General features: G+C 38.3%; 1 protein-coding gene across 1 annotated transcript in view; it reads left to right on the top strand.

Moving 5' to 3' along the window:
- LOC309709893 (uncharacterized protein) overlaps window positions 1-20,353 on the top strand; it is a 65,261-nt gene extending 44,908 nt beyond the window's left edge. Inside the window, 37 exon segments of the mRNA XM_082538831.1 lie at window positions 350-396; window positions 492-570; window positions 1,422-1,496; window positions 1,699-1,918; window positions 2,150-2,377; window positions 2,467-2,608; window positions 2,827-2,996; window positions 4,640-4,755; window positions 5,218-5,381; window positions 5,875-6,025; window positions 6,185-6,253; window positions 6,441-6,530; window positions 6,706-6,901; window positions 6,904-7,099; window positions 7,318-7,403; window positions 8,596-8,722; window positions 8,873-8,969; window positions 9,219-9,362; window positions 9,859-9,936; window positions 10,086-10,163; window positions 10,332-10,352; window positions 10,833-10,874; window positions 11,012-11,044; window positions 14,087-14,110; window positions 14,257-14,310; window positions 14,629-14,643; window positions 14,834-14,854; window positions 14,971-14,997; window positions 15,964-16,052; window positions 16,146-16,292; window positions 16,591-16,714; window positions 16,805-16,858; window positions 17,007-17,084; window positions 17,295-17,442; window positions 17,953-18,045; window positions 18,154-18,313; window positions 18,632-20,353. Coding sequence (XP_082394957.1) covers window positions 350-396; window positions 492-570; window positions 1,422-1,496; window positions 1,699-1,918; window positions 2,150-2,377; window positions 2,467-2,608; window positions 2,827-2,996; window positions 4,640-4,755; window positions 5,218-5,381; window positions 5,875-6,025; window positions 6,185-6,253; window positions 6,441-6,530; window positions 6,706-6,901; window positions 6,904-7,099; window positions 7,318-7,403; window positions 8,596-8,722; window positions 8,873-8,969; window positions 9,219-9,362; window positions 9,859-9,936; window positions 10,086-10,163; window positions 10,332-10,352; window positions 10,833-10,874; window positions 11,012-11,044; window positions 14,087-14,110; window positions 14,257-14,310; window positions 14,629-14,643; window positions 14,834-14,854; window positions 14,971-14,997; window positions 15,964-16,052; window positions 16,146-16,292; window positions 16,591-16,714; window positions 16,805-16,858; window positions 17,007-17,084; window positions 17,295-17,442; window positions 17,953-18,045; window positions 18,154-18,313; window positions 18,632-18,917 — 3,969 coding nt within the window. The 3' untranslated portion in view covers window positions 18,918-20,353.
- Window positions 20,354-21,174: the final 821 nt, after the last annotated feature.

The raw sequence follows: 21,174 nt of genomic DNA, 5'->3' as shown, positions 1-21,174 counted from the left end.
AAGACCTTCTATGCATGTTTAATCACCCGAACAAAAATTTTGTGGTCGTGCTTTTGTCCTATTTGGAAATAAAATGTATTCTTTAGTTTTGCATCTACATACTGTGATCGTGGTCCACACTTTAATTTCACTTAACCTAATTAAAGAGTTCAGCAGCATTCATTTTAGTCCCATCTTTTAATAAATTTTTTTTTTATTGTTTGTTTGTTTTTTAATTTGCATGTTCTGTGACATCAGAGAGGTCAAACTCAACCAAGCCTGGTTCCACAAACACCACTCCTCTCATAACATAGTTCTTTATGTCTTTGTAAGCCACTAGCCTAAATTCTCACATTTAAAATACTTACAGGTCAGAGATGTTGAACCCAGTACTCGACAGGCATGGGTCAAAACAGGGTAAGTTATACATAGTGTTGTATTGGTGAAGTTTGGTTAGATTAAATAAATTTGTATTTTAAACCTAAATAAAAACTGTTTTGCTTGTTCCGTAGTGGAGGCTCTGGTCTGTATGGAATTGACAGTATGCCGGACCTACGTAAAAAGAAGCCTATCCCATTGGTCAGCGATGTGGTCAGTACTCACCTATTGTTTATTTTCCTATAAATACACCGTATTTTGTATCTCATTCAGTTTGTTTTGTTCTTTACTGTGAGTGTTTCTGTAAATGAGATCAGTACAACAATAGTTTTTGTTTGTTTGTTAGTTTTTCTTTTACACTGAATTTGGGATGGAGTTGTTTCAAAGAATGGAGACAAATATGAAATCAGCCTGCTAATGTCTCTCTCCCTCCTCTCTTAAACCCAAAATTATTCCCCACAACTCTCTTGAATGCATTCACTCTCCTTGGTCAGGCTATGGTAAGTTATAGAACCTAGTTGACACTCCCTTTTCTACTGAAGTACAAAATAAACTAGGACAGTTAACAGTAGTCACCAGGCATAGTATGTTGATCTCTGCCATACTTCCTGTTTATTACAATTGAAGACATTTGCATGTGTCCTTTTGGTCCTGGGTTACTTTTCTTTCTATTCAACATTCCCATCAAAATACATTGCCAACAGGTCATTCCCTCACCTTTTGGTTAACGTTGTTTTTCTTCTTTTTGATCAAATTGACTGGATAGAATAAACTACTAACAAAGGCCTGTCTATGTTTTATAATGTTGACTTTGGGCTAACTTGCTTGGTACTAATAATACTCACATGGGTTCTCACCATATGGTAAGTGTTCATCAAGTTCATAGAATAAAGATAATAACAATTCTATTAACCACCTTTATAACTAACCCCTCAAACCTTTTAACTATATTGACTTTTATTGTTGCAGAACTGTTTTTCAGTGTGCTTGGTTGTGGGTTGTTTTGACTTTGTACACAAACTTTGCTGATTTTTTTTTTTCTTTGTATTTGTCATGTTGTTCAGTCCCTTGTCCAAGCCAGGAAGGCAGGAATCGCATCTGCAATGGCTGCTCGATCATCAATTAAGGATGAGGAGCTGGTGAGTATGCGGGGGAAAAAAAACTTCTGCTTTGCATCTTGGAGATTGTCGGTTTCAAAAACTTCCCAGTGACACAGTTTTCATGGTTGTGACTCCATCGGCCTTTCAGCATAAGCACGTCCTTATAACTGATAAGGGTTTTTTTTTTGTTTTTGTTTCCCTGGATTAGGACTTTTAAAAATAGATCTTCTTCCTTCTGTAGAAAAATCATGTCTACAAGAAGACCCTGCAGGCTCTTATCTACCCCATATCTTGCACCACACCACATAACTTCGAGGTGTGGACAGCGACTACACCTACATACTGCTATGAGTGTGAGGGGCTCCTGTGGGGAATCGCACGGCAAGGCATGCGTTGTTCTGAGTGTGGTGTCAAGTGCCATGAAAAGTGCCAAGAATTACTGAATGCTGACTGTCTGCAGCGTGAGTACTAAGGAAATGTTTCACAGAAGTTTCCATCAGGGATCTGAAACTACATTTTTACGTTATCGGGAAGCTGTTTCATTACAATTTTGTCTCAAATGTTTAAGAATATTTTCCCCACATTAAAAATCATTTTTATTTAACTTGTAACCACTGAAGTGGCATATGTATATTTTTTAGTTTCAAGCCTTTTCGGTCTGTTTTTTCTTTTTTTTTTAAATAAATATTTAGGTGCGGCAGAGAAGAGCTCTAAGCATGGAGCTGAAGACCGCACTCAAAATATCATCATGGCCATGAAGGACAGGATGAAGATCAGGGAAAGGAACAAACCAGAAATCTTTGAGCTGATCAGGGAAGTGTTTGTCATCAGCAAAGCCATCCATGCACAGCAGATGAAAACCATCAAACAAAGCGTATTGGATGGGACGTCAAAGTGGTCAGCCAAGATCACAATCACAGGTATTTTGCCATCACAGCTCAACGACAACTTTGGAGCTATGTTACATGTGCTCTCTGTAATTTTTTATTGTTTCTTATGTCTTGGTTAGTTGTTTGTGCACAAGGACTTCAGGCAAAAGACAAGACAGGATCCAGTGATCCGTATGTCACTGTTCAGGTGGGCAAGACCAAGAAGAGAACAAAGACCATCTATGGAAACCTCAATCCAGTCTGGGAGGAAAAGTTCCATTTGTGAGTCGTTTCTTGGTTATGAAATCAAAAAAGTTGTTTGGGGGGGGTTGTTGTGTTTTTTGTTTTGTTTTTGTTCCTTGAGTGCTTGTTATCAGTAGTGCTATAAGTGCTCACCTTAATTACTCCCTTGTAGTATCTATCATCTTGTAACTTAATATTATTCAGTTTATGTTTCTTTTTTGCTCCTTTTTTTGTTTTGTTTTGTTTTGTTTTGTTAGTGAGTGCCACAATTCCTCAGACCGAATCAAAGTGCGAGTGTGGGATGAAGATGATGACATCAAGTCCAGAGTGAAGCAGCGTCTGAAGAGGGAATCTGACGATTTCCTGGGACAGAGCATCATTGAAGTCCGAACGCTGAGCGGAGAAATGGATGTCTGGTATAACCTGGGTCAGTTGGCTTTCTTGTCTTTTTTTAATAGACATCATGAAGAAAACTGTATAGAATATGCGGAGGGGAGGCAGCGTCACAGAACGCACAGTGTAAGTGGTCATAATGGGTCCTCGACAGCGCAATCTGAGAGGTAGTGTGAATATGACTTTCAAGTAAAGCTCAGCTAAATTTATTTATGTATTTATCTTTTTTGTTAAATGCATCAATACCTACTAAAACTCCCAATATCTACTCCCAATCTTTTGGTCACACCTTGTATCATGTTACCATGCCTGTTTATAACCTGGATCTCATCTGCTTGTTACATCAATTTCACATCTGTATGTTTTTGTTTGGCGCTAAAAGCCTTGCTTTCAGCAAGTCCAGTCTGTTGTTTGTACCTCATTAGTCACATCTCCTTTCCCTGCAGCAAACATATTTATACCCAGGCATGTTGCTTCCCTAAGGCCTGTGTTGGTCTGCATGAAAATACTAGCTTATTTGATTACATTTTAAATGAGTTTCTCCCTGCTAGCAAGAAGTTGTGATAATTTTAAGGAAAAAGTTTCACGATAATCCCCCAATTCTATCCCTAGGGTGTGCAGGCAGTTTCATTAGGATGATGCCTGAACAAAATAATTAACAAGTATACAGGATCTGATTTCTCAGGCCTGTGTGCTAGTCTACATGAGCACTAGTTGTGCAGCATGAATATATGTAGCTTGAATACCTCTCAGGATAAAATCTAATCCCAGTCTTGTGGGCAAACAAATGTTGTCTTTAGAATAATATTTCTGAATTACTGTCTCTGCGTCTTCGTATCTCTTCATATGTTGTATGTAAGGGTGAGGTGTTCACTTTTCTTAAGCACATTTTTTTGTTCATACTTGATTAAAGTGCTAAAATTGACCTGACAGCAGCAGTAATAAATCTTCAAGTGCAACAGCTTGTCACTGAATATGAATGTGCCCATAAATCTACCGTTGTTGTTGTTTTGTGTGGGGTTTTTTTGTTTGTTTTTTTAAGCTAGGAAATTTGACTTGCTTGGTTTAATATCTCCCTGAAAACTGTATGATCAAATATTTATTTTGATAGGTTTTATTATGAATTGGATTTGAATGCTTAATTAATGATTAATGATGTAATATACCTAGTTCATGAGAGAAAGGGGGGAAAAAACAAAACATTTTCACTATCTCTTTCTCCCTCCCTCTCTGACTCTCTTCCTTTCACCTCCTGATATGTGATTATCAAGTAGCAGCACTCCAGTCGGAAATCGACCACTCTAGCGACATGTACAAATTACCCCAAATGATTTGCCTGTCAGGGCAAATAGCAGGGGTGAGCCGCCAAGAACTCCACCTCCAGAAACACTCTAGCTCAAATGTCTTCTGTTATCAGGCACAGACTCATGCAGCCCATTGCCTTTGTTACACTCACTATCAGCTGGAGGACTTCTATTATCATCGCTGACTCTGGACGACCATCAAACTGTAGAAACAGAAGCCCTTACAATAGAATTGCCAAGCTAATAGTCTGTGATTAGGGTTGTGTTAACAGACCTAGTTTAGAGTGCCTTTGGTGTCACAGATTTGGACTCAAGTTATGAATCAAGACATTCCCGATGTGCATCTGATTGACTGTTTTGTACTTAAATACAGAGAAGAGGACAGACAAATCAGCTGTGTCTGGTGCCATTCGCCTCCAAATCAACGTGGAGATCAAAGGAGAGGAGAAAGTGGCTCCATATCACGTGCAGTACACTTGTTTGCATGAGGTATATGATTCACAGAATCACGATTAATTACCTAGACACGCTGGATATTCAGCAACTTCTCCACACAAAGGGTTTGCATAAGTGGTTGCAACCACTATTGTAGCTGTTTCAATGTGTTGCACAGATTGACTGCAGACGTGATAGATTTGGACAGGATTAAAGGCACAGTGATATTTCCATAATCCAACCTCTTCCCTGAAAAAAACAAATCAAATTTTGAATCAGGGCTAAAGGACCTGTGCTTATGAAACTGAAAATCCTATAATCTGTCAAACCAAAGCTTTTCAAGTCTGTATTCTACACACATCCAGTAAAAATAATATTAAGCGTAAATTGCAACAATCTCATCATATTTGTTTCAGTAAAAAGCCACCATAACTTTACCATCACTTCTCACGCTTTAGTGTTAGCTCTGAAGTTCATGTGAATTAGATCAAGTCTGTCCATTTCTTCCCATTACAGAACTTGTTCCATCATTCAACTGATGTACTTGGTCAAGGTGTGGTAAAAATTCCAGAGGCTCGTGGAGACGATTCTTGGAAAGTCTACTTTGATGATGTGGGACAGGAAGTAGTGGATGAGTTTGCCATGCGCTATGGGATTGAGTCCATCTACCAGGCCATGACGTGAGTCTAAAAACACAGTGAATTGGACTGTCTTCTTACCTGTCAATATGTGTTACCTCTTTATTCCCCATGTTCCTTTCCCTGTCTTTTGAGGTCATATCAATAAACCTCTTGGTGCCATTGTCATTCTCTGGCCTTCAGATGAGGTACAGTCAATTATAAACAGGGTGAGGATGGATGTGTCTCACTGCAGTGTCATCATCCATACAGATGACTATTAGCTAGGTCAATCATTCGCAGAAAAATGCTTCAGTGGGCTATTATTCAGTCTAAATGTGTCAGGTAGGTGATGGGCAGATAGCACGACAATTCCTAATAGAAATTGTCACGTGAAAACAAGAGCCTGTAGTACATGCAGACTGTCCAAATAAAGGTATTTGAACTGGATGCTGACATTATTGCAACAAAGTGTAAGCAGGTACACATTGTTGAAGAAGTCTTAAGGCCTCCCACCCAAGTACTTACCAAGCTTTGCATTTGCTACTCTATGCAGGCACTTTGCCTGTCTGTCTTCTAAATACATGTGTCCTGGAGTCCCTGCAGTGATGAGCACCCTGCTGGCCAATATCAATGCCTTCTACGCCCACACAACAGCCTCCACCAATGTTTCTGCCTCCGACCGCTTTGCTGCTTCTAATTTTGGGGTTTGTACTACTGACACACACACAGACACAGTAAAGTACTTTGTTTTGTTTTATTTTATTTTCTCTTCCTTTCTTCGCTATTGCATTTTATGCACAAATAGATTGCCAAACTTCTTTCTAATATAGGAACATGTTTTTTCCCCTTTTCTTCCCATACAGAAAGAACGCTTTGTCAAGCTCTTAGACCAGCTGCACAACTCCTTACGCATTGACCTTTCTAGTTATAGGGTGAGATTCTTGTATCACTACTAGTGTCTTGTTTTCTAAATGTACATGTCTAATATTTTTGTGCCAGTAAAAAACAAAAAAAAGAATTTTTTCATCATCTGATCAATGAATATTTTTTGTGCAAATTGTGCCAACAGTCTTTGAAAAGTGTGAAAACTTGTAAACTAAACGTGTTTTTCTTCTTTAGAATCACTTCCCTGCCAGCAGCAAGGATCGCCTGCAAGATCTGAAATCCACTGTGGACCTTCTAACCAGCATTACCTTTTTCAGGATGAAGGTAGGTAACATTGCATATTCTTTATCTGTAGTTCAGCTTTGTAGTATCTTCTTATCAGTTTGTTGACTTGAATGTTTTTTCCCTTGAAGTTGTTGCCAGATATTGACAAGTTGATAAAATATCCCTTGTTTGCAGTCATCTACTGACTCTGTAGCTATCTTCATCTTCTTTCCAGGTCCAGGAGTTACAGTCTCCGCCCAGAGCCAGTCAAGTTGTGAGGGATTGTGTCAAAGCTTGCCTCAACTCTACATACGACTACATTTTCAATAACTGCCACGAGCTGTACAGCAGACAATACCAGCCTGTGGACACGGTGAGTCACACAGCTGCAGGATACAATGTGCAGCTATCAGACTCTGTAGCAGCAGGCCGGTGAATAAATGTTTCAATAAAGGGGCGACTATAATGTTAACTGTTTTCCTTTTGGTTTTTATTCAGAACAAGGAGGAGCTTCCTCTGGAGGAGCAGGGTCCAAGCATCAAGAATCTGGACTTCTGGCCCAAACTCATCATGCTCATTGTTTCCATCATTGAAGAAGACAGAAACTCCTACACACCTGTACTGAACCAGTGAGTCATGCAACTCTACTCCTAAAATATTCAAGCCGCTTGAATACATCAAAATCAGGTCTCCTTATTTTTAGGTTTTACTTCAACTGCAGTAGTTCAACAAAATGTTTTTCTTGATTCTTTTTCCAGAGATCTAGGACATTTTTATGGATGCTTGCATTAATTAAACTCAGGAATCCACTAGGTTTCACCTTGTCACATCTTCCCATCTGTCTCAGGTTCCCTCAAGAACTTAATGTAGGAAAGGTGTCAGCAGAGGTCATGTGGACATTGTTTGCACAGGACATGAAGTATGCTATGGAAGGTAGGTCTTGGTATTCTGGACTCTTTATAAGATTATTCTGCTGGGTTAGACTGTGGAGGTGCACTGTAGTTTGTCTGCTAGAAGTAAAGGAAAAAGCTGGAGAGTCAGGGTGTGATAACAAGCATATGAGAAAAGAAGCTCTGGGAACCTAAAATGACCAGAAGGGGAGAGGAAATACTGGGGTAGCAATGACACAATGGAACAGAAGAAGTTGGAGAGAATATAATAAATGTGCTAGGATTGAAAGCTGCTTATGTGTCCCTGGAGCCTCTCTGCACTTTTTCTCTATTATACTGTACTCCACAGCGCTATTGGTGTTCAGAGACACCCGGTTTTTATTCTAGCCCTTGTCCTCAAAATGAATCCCCTACAGAGACTAGTGTGAAATATCTGTTTCACAAAATGCATCAAAACACACAAGTGGCGCCTTCTTTATTTTCAATCTGAATAAACATGAAAAGTTCATAGATGGAGAGTTTGCTACAGAGACGAAACACTGAGTGCTTACGATTCAAAGCTCTAGCTGTTATTTTTAAGCATGTCAATAAAAAAGAACCTGCATCTGCTCATTTTAAGGCTAATCAATATTTTGTAAACATTTTAAAGTTCTCACAGTCTTTGATTGTATTACTACCTTATATCTGTGTAGCTGCAGTTCAAGCAGGCCACGCCATTGCTTGATATTAATACATCTCATCTCAGAAAAAACATTCAAAGCGAATAAAGCAAAGACTTTTAGAATTTAGTCACACCACATTCTACAGTGAGCAAATACATAAAATGGGATTAGTGTGTGTGTTCTTTCGTCTTTGTTGAGCATTAGGCCGTCAGAGAACATGTTTCCCAAAGAAAGCTTTTGGATTAGTCCGATTTTTTTTTTTCCTTTAATAAGAGGATACTGTAGAATTATTTTACAAGTTCATTCAGAATTTAAGTGAAGAACAACGACATACACTAGAATTTAGAAACGATTTCATGTTAAGGTGGGTTTTTTTGGGGGGGGGGGGGCGGGGGTTGTATGCATTGGGGTTCTTTGAGGTTTTGTTACAATACTCAGATGTCCATATGCACCATATGATTGCTTCACCTTACCTTTTGGCTGTCTTATATTAGCTTTTACTAAAATGGGGACGTTGACTTTAATCTTCACATCCCTAAGTTCATATGGCTCCTTATGTTTTTAAACCGGCAGAGCATGAGAAGCACAGGCTGTGTAAGAGCACAGACTACATGAACCTGCACTTCAAGGTCAAGTGGCTCTACAATGAATATGTCAAGGAGCTGCCAGTGTTTAAGGGTGTTGTACCAGACTACCCATCGTAAGTGCATTTGACCTTTTCAGTGACAGGCACAAGAAAAGGCAAATGTTATTGCCTTTTTTGACTTTGATAATCCATCTAAACAAAGATAAAAGGAACTGTGTTAAAAAAAAACCAACATATTTGCTAATCTTTATTTCTCACTTTTAGATGGTTTGTGCAGTTTGTGCTACAGTGGTTGGACGAAAATGAGGAAGTATCTATGGAATTTATGAATGGAGCTCTGGAAAGAGACAAAAAAGATGGAGTAAGAAAACTAGAACTTACCCTTTGATATGATATCTCTACGATACCTTTGAGGTTCTAATTTAAAATAGTGCTGAACTGAAAAAAGTTATCTTTGTGTTTACAGATACAGCCATGCTATCAGCATGGGGACATTAAAAAGCTGCTTTAAAATCTTGTTGATGTTCTTTAACATTCTGCTTGTAGATGTTGTTTTATCTACTATATGAGTGTTGATAAGAAGTAAGTGTCATTTGTGCACTCATCTCAGTTCCAGCAGACATCTGAGCATGCTCTGTTCTCCTGCTCTGTGGTGGACATCTTCACCCAGCTCAACCAGAGCTTTGAGATTATCAAGAAATTGGAATGTCCTGATCCTAGGGTCATGGCTCAGTATAGTCGCCGCTTTTCCAAGGTAATGTACTCCACCCGATGATGACATTTAAAGTCAAACTAGCTTGATCGAGCTGCATGAAATATGGTGTGCATTTGTGTTTAACAATTCTAGAATTAATAAAGATTTGCTTTAAACTTCCAATGTTTCTGAAAAATGACCACGAAATATGAGGGAAAAAACTATTAAACCACTATAGCAATGTCTTGTGGGACATTTTGACTTTTTGCAAAAGAGAATTTTTATATTGCTGGATTAAAAAGAATTGTTGAACTAGGCATAACAGTTCCCCCCTGTGGAAAAGTCTGCTGAGAAAAATGTCCTACTTTAGAATTTGTTTGTCTCCTTGCTACAGAATACATTAAAGCACATTTTGGAATATTTATGTTGATTAGCGAAACCCCCGAAGTACAAGATTATCCCCCTTTGAAGAGATAAGAGAGAAATTTGATTTTAAATAGCTTTTTTTTTTTCGTAAATGCCGTTTAAATGCCTTTATTTCTACCTGTCTTTACAGACAATTGCCAAAGTTCTTCTGCAGTACAGTGCCATGCTGACCAAGAATTTTCCATCTTATATTGACAAAGAGAAGATTGTAAGTTTTTTTTTTTTCCTGCCAATTTCTGCCATGTTTTTTTCAGCCAATTCTGCCAGTTGTGCTGAAAAAACATTTATTACATTGGACATGATACATAAAAAAAGATCACAAAATCACTCTTAACGTCTCTCTCTGTCTTCTTGTAGCCCTGTGTATTAATGAATAATGTTCAGCAGTTAAGAATCCAGCTGGAAAAGATGTTTGAGTCAATGGGTGCCAAACAGGTGAGTCTAAATATGATGGATATGAAGACATGATGCATAATGGTATCCGGTTTTGTTAATAAATTGGTAGCGTCACTCGTGTAGAAAAAAAGAAAAACATCAGTCATTCATGAAATTACATTTTAAATTTGCTGTACAACAGTTGCATTTGTGTCTTTCATGTGTCAGATTGCAATACAAGAAGCATTGGTGCGTACAGTAGTGGTAGTTTAGCTAATTTAAAGTAAATGGCAAATGTTAATGGATTAAGATGTGTTAAGATGTGACATAGTAGCATTTGCTTACGCTTTGAATATTATCTTATATTCAGATCTGTATGCTTAATGCCTGATGTGAAGCTGTCAGTGAAAGTGTAGCCCTAGATCAGTGGTTACAGTGGTTAGCCCTATGCTTCTTAATAGACAGAGTATTGAAGCAGAGACTTAATTTAGTCATGTCCTCCATATCAATATTGTAGCTAGAGCATTGAAAATCAATAGCTTTTCTCCTAGCTGTTACCTCCCCACTGCCTTCATTCCCTACAACATTTCTGCATGCAGTATCATAGCTATATGGAACCCTTTTTAAATTTTTTTTATTTAACTTATACTGTTGGAGTGATCGTAGGATGATAGCTGTGGGATGCTGTAGCCTATATTTCAACCAAATGTTTTCACTTTACAATTGAAGCAAAATGAAATCATAGAAGAGGAGGAGGAAGAAGAAGAAGAGGTACGGTTCCAATATAGTCTGGTCAGGGTGGATATTTATCCATATAAATGTACATCTTTCTAATATAATTAAATCATTTTCATGGTGTGCTGTGGAGCACCGTATTGATTATTTCCTTTATGCTGTGGCTTGAGTAGCAGGTTGCAATTGAGGATGAAGCAAAGGCTCCGGTGGGTATTGTGGATTGCAGCAGTTAGACTTTAACTAATCAATAATTAAATTTATTGTAATATATCATAGTTCAGTCTTGTTAGCCTGTAGTTTACATTGTGCAATATTTACTTTAAACCAGTAGTGTCATAATCTTATGTAGTCCACAACCTTCCTTTATCATGCAGAGTAGCTGAAGTACCCTCTCAAAGCTCTTGTGTGTCACAGTGAATGTTGATTTAGCTTCCTTAGCTTGTAGATCGGTTGCAATTTTGGGGGTGATTCCTTTTTTTAATATAAGTGTAACCTGCTGATTCCATTTGTTTTTTCTAAGAACTATCACTGAGCATATACAAACAGAAACATCTTCTCTTTGTTATAAAATCTTTTTAAAATATAAGAAGATGTTAAACGTTGTAAAAAAAAAAAAAGATACAAATAACAACGTTCTAGTTACTTTTAGCCTTTGTTAGCTTCTTTGAAGTAAGTCTATTCAGCTTGGTTAAGGTCATTTGAGTGTGTTATTGTGTTTGCTTTTACAAACGTTTTAATTGTGGTCTCCTTCCAAGCTGCTTTGGTGAACTTTGCGTCTAATGACGTGTTAGCCTGTAGCTGTTAATGTGTGCACATCTACTTGCCTGCGCGTGTTGCGCATATATTACAGTTCTTGACCTTCATTGGTGCGTTTGTTTTTGTAGTTTGATTGTCGTGTTTATTTTTAGGGTGATTCCTCAACATAATCATAGATGAAAGGCATTAACTGAAACATAGTGAATGCTCTGTGTGTGCGGGTGTCTCAGACTGGCACTTCCATTAATTACATCACTGAATATTGAGTAAAAGGAAAATAGTTTGCATAATATTATTACAAAATCTTATTCCTTGACTGTGATGGGTCACTGACGGATTTGCTATATTTGTTATATTGATATATATACATAGAATAGAATAGAATAGAATAGAATTCAACTTTATTGTCATTGCACATGCACAGGTACAGGGCAACGAAATGCAGTTTGCATCCATCCAGAAGTGCTTTAGTGATATAGATATATTACAATATATATTAACAATAATATAGATATGTGAGTATATTACAGAAATGGGTCTATTATGGTATGTTATAATGTACACGGTATGAAGTATGTTGTGAATATTCTATAACTATAAGTATGTACAGGCTGTAGTGAGTACAAGCTATGTACAGGATATGAACAGGATATAAATATGAAAAACTATACAGAATATGAAATAAATAACTTTACAGAATCTGGGATATACAGCTATACAGAAATGGGAACTATGCAAGTTGTAAACAGTTGTAGGATTAAAGATTATCGAATGTACAGAATGATTATTTACACAGAGCTATACAGTAGTGCAGTTAAGATAAGTGAGGGTGTAGATAGTTTCTACAGAGGCTATATAAAGTGCTAGTGGTTGTGAGTGGTGGTTCAGTCCATGTTATTATTGTGTTTGAGGGTACAGTTGTCCATTGTGGGTGTGTGTATGTTCAGTCCATGAGTTTAACGTGGGTCAGATGTCAGGAGGCAGAGTTCAGGAGTCTGACAGCTGTGGGGAAGAAGCTGTTCCGGTACCTGGTGGTCTTAGTCCGGAGGCTCCTGTGGCGCCTCCCAGAGGGCAGGAGGGTGAAGAGTCCATGTGATGGGTGACTGGGGTCTTTGATGATTTTCCCAGCCCTTTTCAGACACCGCTTCCTGTAGATGTCTTTTATGGCAGGAAGTGGTGCTCCGGCGATGCGCTGGGCAGTTTTCACGACCCTCTGCAACGCCTTCCGGTCCGAGGCAGAGCAGTTCCCGTACCAGACTGTTATACAGTTGGTCAGGATGCTCTCGATGGTGCAGCGATAGAAGTTCACCAGGATGTCTGAGGACAGGTGGTTCTTCCTCAGAGTCCTCAAGAAGAAGAGGCGCTGGTGAGCCTTCTTGACCAGCTTGGAGCAGTTGGTCGTCCAGGTGAGATCCTCGGAGATGTGGACTCCCAGGAACTTGAAGCTGCTCACACGCTCCACAGCCGTCCCCTTAATGTGGATGGGTGGATGTGGGTCAGCATTCCTCCTGTAGTCCACGATGAGCTCCTTGGTCTTCTCGGTGTTAAGCAGCAGGTTGTTTCTGTCGCACCACTCAGCCAGACGATCCACCTCCTCCCTGTAGGCGGCCTCATCGTTGTCACTGATGAGGCCAATCACCGTGGTGTCATCTGCAAACTTAATGATGGTGTTGGAACCATCAGCAGGTCTGCAGTCGTGGGTATATATGCAGTACATGTGTATATATGGTATATTTCTGCTCACATTCTGCAACTTCTGTCAGTGCTGTGCTACTGGAAACAGAATTTTCCAGAGGAACCTACCCAAGGGATAAATACAGTTTCATCTAATCCAATCTATCTAATCTAATCATATTTACCACCACCTTTTTATCACCTACTTTAACCCATGTGGTAGTAATAATAGGCAGGTAACCTGTATTGTGAATTATTATGATTATTTACAATATTGACTAGAAATAACAGGTACTTGTATTTTGCTTCATGTCTCTTAATGCAATTACATAAATAATATGTGATATTTTACTGTAAAACCAATATAATAGTGATAACAAATTAACAGTTAATTAAAAAAATATTAATTTAGCATAAATATTCCATTTAGCAATACCTTATCGACAACAAATTACCACAAATTCAATAGAAAGAAAGCCACAATGGATAGCTACTGAGCTTAACTGTCTGATAAACTAAATGCAGCAAAATGTGGTGTTGCTACTGCCCCATTTACTTAAATTAACACAAAGTTGGTATCAAAATAAAGACATTTCTTTTGCGGACTAGGAAACTTTAACTAGGAAAGTCTTAATATGAATATTTTTTAGCTTATTTTACCCATTACTCTCTTGCTAGTTGGCTAATAAAGCACTCACTCTTTTTTACAGTCCATTTCAGCTCTTCTTTCATTGAAGTGAACTTCTGTAATTATGGAAAATCTATTTCTTTGCACAGAGTAAAGTCAAAGTCATGTCTTTTGTTTTCTCTTTTTCTAGCTCAACTCTACATTAGAATGGGAGGCAAGTCCAATGTATATGTATACATGTTTACATGCCTGCATATACTCACTTGGAAGAAAAGTCTTTTTTTCTTTTTTTAATATGGTGTGGCGGGTAATGATGAGCCTTACATATTTTGTGTGTTGTCTTTTAACCACCACTCATAGTTTGAGGAGAGTGAGGAAGAGGAAGAGGAAATAAGGGAGAAAATAGAGGCTGAGGTTTGTTGCAGTCCAGAATAGTTTTAACTTCATTCACTTTCAAGTCATTCTTGTGCTCCTATTCCCCCATTGTACTGTGCCTACTCCCAGCAACGGCAGTCATAATCAGTCCTACTGCAACAACAGTTCCTTGTGTTGATCATAGTGGAGTTGATTGAGTTTGTGTCATCAGTTGGGGTGGGAATCTTCCAGTGGCATTTTCCCTGGTTCTCTGCAAACCTGCTCTTATTCCCTGTTAAAGCATTTCGGAGTCTTCTGCTATTGCTTTCCTTTAATTCTTGTTTTTTCTTTGCAATTTCCCCTTTTTTAATGCAATAGTCTGACATGGAGAAGGTGGGTATCAATATCACACACTTTTTCACTTTGAAAAACTTTCAGTATTTATAGTTGAATTTAAATTTTTATACATATTATTTGCCTGGTTGAAAAAGGGGGGGGGGGGGGGGGAAAGTTTTTTGACCATTTTTTTTTAACTTTTGTTTATCTCTAATAAAAAACAAACAAACATTCCCATCACACAAAGATGGATGCACCAGTAGAAAAGGTAGGCAATCCTTTTTTCCACAACACCTTGTGGAATCAACCTCTTGTAGTTTCCCAGGTATTATAAATTATTCCGTTATTAACCGTGGTTATCTTCACCTTTCTGTGCCAATGTAGACTGAAAATGCATTTGAAGACAAAAAGGTGAGTGTAGGTACACAGACACATCCATTGTGAATATTTCCATACACGCCAAAAGCTGGAAAAAAAAATGCAGCATATGCAGCATCAATTCATTCCTAGCGCCTTTCCTTCCCTGCAGCCTCTCATCACGGTGCTTAGCACAACCCTCTGTTTATTCTCACTAATGGTGCTACCTAACCCTGACAAGCCATGAATCAAAAGGCCATTGAATCATTGACTTAATGAGCCACACCATGGCTTCATCCATATGGCTTAGCTCCCCTCCAGGCAGTGCTAATTTAGATGATGCCTCAGTTATACCTGAGTCAGATATACTTGAGTTACAGTAATTCAAGAATTTTTTCCCTACTTTTTCCCTTCAGCCTGTCCTTGTAAGTCTTATTGCTTGCAATACATCTACTACATTTTTTTTTTTTTTGGGGGGGGGGGGGGTGTAAATGTTCCACCTCTGGAAAGTTGAAGACTGCTGTGAAAAAAGTGTGATTGCTCTGATGTATGCGTGTGTAATTTCTTTTTCAAGGGTGTCTGATATTGAAATTACTGTGCTGCAGGAGGATGGAATACAGACATTTTACAACTTGAAAAAAGCTGCATAACACCCACAAGCTATTCAGGTTTCCATGAAAATCTTAAAATCGTGCTGCCATTCACTGCTTCTTGGCTTTTACTGTGAAGTGCAGCTTTTAGAGGTTCAAAGGTAATTTGTGCTATTTTGGCCCAAAGTTGCAAATGTCAGATTGAAACTCTTATATGAACTGCTGGTTGATGGTTCCAGGAATTCCATTCACTGGAAAACCTGGCACCTCCATTCTACATTCAGTTGAATATGCTTGATTTTCAAAGTTTCAAAAACTTTTTTCTGCCAAAATATTTCAGAGCTCTTCTTATACCATATGCGCAACACAAAAGCCTCAGTCAAAATGATTCATTATCCCTCCTGGGCATGATGTCTTTGCTTGTCTTTAGATGGACACAGAGGCTTGTGACTTGCTGAATGACCTGCAGGTGAGGCTGAACAATGTGCTGGATGATCTAAGTAGAACCTTTGGGAACAGGTATGTACATTGTACTGGTGTGTATACAACTGTGAAAGCTAACACACATTTGTGCTGATTGATAATGTATTTATTTATTTATTTTAATTCCAGTTTCCAGACTCGCATCAGCGAGTGTATGCGACAAATGGCATCTTTGCTGTACCAGATCAAAGGACCAGTCAATGCCAACAACAAAAACCAGGTGGAGGCTGACTCTGACAACATGCTACGGCCACTCATGGACTTCCTGGATGGAAAGTGAGTAGTTGTTTTAGCCAAACTACGGTGTTTTCTGTTTATTCATTGAATTGTCCTGTAGTCTAATTTTTTTTTTTTTTTGCTGAGATAATTTGGTGATTAATTAATTTGGTAAAATGTTTTTTCAGAGCAAAAAAGACGTTTTTGCAACTGCAAAACTGTTAATTGTGCATTTTTGCTAAAAGACATATTTTTTTCCATTCATGAATGACTTCTCAGTATTGTTTATATGTTTAAAAGGAATAATACAAGCACTTGTGAGAGTATGTTTACAACGTCTATGTGTGTGTTCTTGCAGACTGACACTGTTTGCTACTGTGTGTGAGAAGACTGTATTGAAGCGTGTGCTCAAGGAGCTATGGAGGATTGTAATGACCAGCCTGGAGAAGACTATTGTCCTGCCACAGGGCAATGATACCTTTGTGAGTCAGCATTGACTTTGCCTATTTCTAATATTACAAAATTATTAACTTTTTTCATACATAAAATTTTTTTTTAAAATTATATTCCAGGGAGCACAGATTCTCTCAGCTGCAAAAGAACTGGGTCAGCTCTCCAAACTCAAGGTATCATATTGCCTCCACATATCTGAACAATAAGTGTCCTCAAATGGGCTTCGGTGTTACCCTAATTTAAAGAAGTGTCCACAAAATGTGCTTACTAAGAGTGTAAGTATTTTTATTTCACCTTTTTGCTCACCATTTGGCTGTGTAGGATCACATGGCAGGGGAGGCTAAAAGCCTGTCCCCCAGGCAGTGTGCTGTCATGGATGTGGCACTGGACACAATTAAGGTCAGTTTGTACTCTGGGTTTTGGTTTCATTAGGATGCTGTCTCAGATTAGCTTCATCTGCTATTTATATCTGCTATTTATTCATTAATTCATTACTAAACTTTTTATTTTGCTGTAAAAGATGTCAGAATATTATGAAACAAAATATTGGATGCTTGCAGCTGTGCATCTAAATATTTATGACCTAACTCACCCTGTGTCTCTTTGCAGCAATATTTCCATGCAGGAGGGAATGGGCTGAAGAAGGCCTTCCTAGAGAAGAGTCCTGAGCTGTCCTCACTCCGCCACGCTCTGTCCCTCTATACTCAGACAACAGACACACTCATCAAGACGTTTGTGACCACACAACAAGCACAAGGTAACTGATAAAAGTATCTAATAGTAAAAAGGTACAGAAGGAAAGCCTTACCAAAGATAAACCAGCAGAGGGTGCTATGTGCTCATGATTAGAAAGGTCCTTTCACCAATTGCTCCACTTTTTTTTTCTTTTCTTTTTTTTTATGTGTTGTTGATGCTGGAACTTGTTGATGTATCATTGCTGTCTTCTCTTTATCTCCTGTGCTGCCTCTGTGCCAGTGCACAATGGAAAGGGTATTAGGTTAACTCCCAATGAAAAAATACAACCCAGCAGGGGTAGGTTTCATTGAAATCAACTGCCAACCTCCCTTTCTTCCCCACACAGTCTCCTTTTGCACAATTTGGTTTTGTCATTCTGTTGGTAGGTCATTCCTTACCCATCCTCTGCATCTGCATTTCCCTTCCATCCTGACCCTGCGTTATTACTTGGTTTTCTTTTCTTTTCTGTATTTTGCCTACATGTGGTCACATGTAAACTTACTTAACATGTGTGTGTTTTCATGAAAATTAGGATCAGGTGTGGACAAACCAATTGGAGAGGTGTGTATCCACATTGAGCTTTATACTCATCCAAAGAGTGGAGAGAGGAAAGTTACTGTTAAAGGTCAGTCTGAGTTTTTTTTTTTTTAAAGTGATGTAAAAAATGTGGCATTTTAAGCAACATTTGCTCTTCAGCTGACAACATTATCATGTTGCGCATTTATTACTACAGTTGTGGGGGCCAGTGACTTAAAATGGCAGACGTCTGGCATGTTCAGACCCTTTGTGGAGATCACCATGATCGGTCCTCACCTCAGTGACAAGAAACGGAAGTTCCAGACCAAGTCCAAGAACAACAGCTGGTCTCCCAAGTTCAATGAAACCTTCCATTTGTAAGTCCATTTGGGTTTTTTTTCCTCCAGATTTTGCAGTTTATGAAAAAATAAGCAAAACAGAAAAACTTGGAAAGACTAATTTTGGCTGCAGCTCATATGTAATTCAAATCTATATGTAAAATGTATATGTCCATTCGGGGATTTGCACAACAATATTTTGATTGATTTCCACTAGAAAAGTAAATATAAAATCATGTCAGTGGGTCATTGATGTTGAGACACTACCTGAAAGTCTTTTGCAGCTTTAAGCTGACAGATACACCATTAAGCTGTTGGAGAACTCAAAGCACGTAACGCTCTGTTCTCTCTTCACAGTGTTCTGGGTAACCAAGATGGCTTTGAGTGCTATGAGTTGCAAGCATGCGTCAAAGATTACTGTTTTGGTCGTGCCGACCGGGTGGTGGGTTTGGTCGTGCTGCAATTAAGAGACATCATGGAGAAAGGCAACTGCGCCTGCTGGTGCCCCCTTGGACAGCGTATATACATGGACGACACAGGCCTCACTGCCTTGCGAATCCTGTCTCAAAGGTCCAATGATGATGTGGCCAAGGAATTTGTGAGGTTGAAGTCAGAAACTCGATCAGCAGAGGAGGGCAGATGAGGATATCCGGAGAACAAGACGGAAAACAAAAGGATGGAAAATCCTCTCCGAGTTTTATTGTAGATGAACATGTGGACTCTTTCTTGGACCTGTGATGTGTCTTAGCTGCTGTTGACTGTTTGGTAGTGGGTTGCCATTTCTCTTACATCACTGCTATGTTCTCACCTTGGTTTTTTTGTTTGTTTGTTTGTTTGTTTGTTTTTTGACCAACAGTCACTTTGCAGTGTTCCTCAAACATCCATATTATTTGCTTTTCAGCAAACAGCCACATAAATGCTGGCTCACTCAAGCTTCACACTCAACAGCTGTTTCACAGGTTAGTGACCACTTACTCAGCTATTTAACCTTATTTGTAGCTCCTTTGTCATCAGCCGGAGCGGCACGGTGAGCATGTCATAGCCTCAAGGGAACAGATGATGCCAGGTCCTGTTGAAGGGCCAAACAAATCTCTGCACTTCCCTGGTGCAGAGATTGTGCAATAACCCCACCTCACCCCAAACTGTGGCCAAGTGTTTTATGCCTTACACTCTGCAAACTGTGAATGTGTGAAGTAGGCTTTTAAAAACCATATTCTCTATCTCCTTGGGTGATGGTTTGGGTAAATGTGAAAATACTATGTTTTATCTTATAAAGGAGTGTTTTGTTTGATGAATGAACGAGCACTAGCTAGGACACAATCCTGGTCAAGTACTGACATACTTTGTGAAATGAAGGTACTTAAAGTAACAAACCTTAATTTTGCCAATTTCACAGATCAATTTGAAGGATTAATTGGTTTAATGTGTGCCTTGCCATGTGAAGTTTCCAGCCCTATTTCCCTGGGAAAAGGAATAGCTAGATATAAAACCTGAGGGAATAAAAATCAGTAACAATAAGGTTTAACTAAAATCCTCATGAAAATTCACTGTGGAAGTTTAACAAGAGTGCTATTTGAGCCATCTTTATTTAGCTCATGTAGCCTAGTATAACCATGATGGTGTAACCATTTTATTTATTTTTTTTATACGTATTTATTTTTGTGTTTCAAAACTTGTGATGGAATTATTGTTTACCACCAAAAATGGACGTATTTACCACGACAGTGTCAAAGGATTTGCACAGTGGTTGGTCTAAGCTGCTGATGTAGCCTAAATTGGGCCTGAATTGCAGCTTCATAACAAGTTGAAATACACACCCTCAAACTAAAAGTGACAAGCAAGTGCTTGTCATGCAATTAATAACCAAGGTAACCATGTGTGTCCTTGATTTAAGAGATAATTGTCTTGTTGAATTATTCATTTAGAAATAGTAGATGTTGAACTTTCTTCCAAAAACTAAAATCTGCATATCTGGACAAATATTTAAAGTTTACATATATAATTCTGTCCTGTTTTCTTCTACTCTTTGGAGTGGCCTTACTTTGATGAAAAGATAATAAATAAAGAAAAGTAATCTTTTTTTGCTTTGTTTTGTTTTCTTTTTTTAATTGCTTTTTTTTAAAGCCCTTGTATTTCCTTTGGCTTACAGCAATGATGACTAGCTACTTCTTTGCCCATAAAAATGTTCATTGTCCAGTTTTCCAAGTGATTTTCCATATCATTTTATTGGGTATATTTATCTGGGTTAGGTTTTCTTTTTAATGTGTTATAGTTAGTGTTACTTTATTCTTTCTGATGTTATAAAAGCTTTCCTTGGTCCTCCTTATTAGTTTACGACGGGTTTTTTTTTTTCAGTTGTGTGGACTGAAGTGATGTGCGTCAGTGTTGTGATGTAATGGAAAATGTGAATGTTAGACTTAATGAAAAATGATTATTGCTCTATTATAAAACCCTCAGTGCGTGCACATTGTGAAACTGGTCACAACCACAACTCAATGCTCCTCTTTGTTACAGTGTATTAACCCCTGTGAATAATTAACGTTATTGGTTTAAGAGGGTCAATGTTTCACAGCCATTCTCTAAGCTACATGTTCCTTGTGCCAAGTTGCTACTGTTTATTTTTGATCACTTTTTTTGTGTTTTCAAAATTTTTAAACCCCTATGCTATCACTAAATCACTGCTGTAGTTATCAAGTACAGTATGTAAAACACTGTACTTCATTATTTGTGTAATCTTTGTCATTATTGTAAACTGTTGTTGCCATCTAAACATTCCAAATAATGAATTTTGTATAAAATATTTAATAAGTATTTATAAATCTTCTTGCCTGCTCTTTCTCCCACTACAATATGATAGCTTTTTCATTTCACCCAGTGGGTTATAAGAATGCAAATTCTTT

Source organism: Aulonocara stuartgranti (assembly GCF_965226115.1).
Source record: "Aulonocara stuartgranti genome assembly, chromosome: 7".
Taxonomy (NCBI): Eukaryota; Metazoa; Chordata; class Actinopteri; order Cichliformes; family Cichlidae; genus Aulonocara; species Aulonocara stuartgranti.
This window is presented reverse-complemented; position numbering and strand designations above follow the sequence as displayed.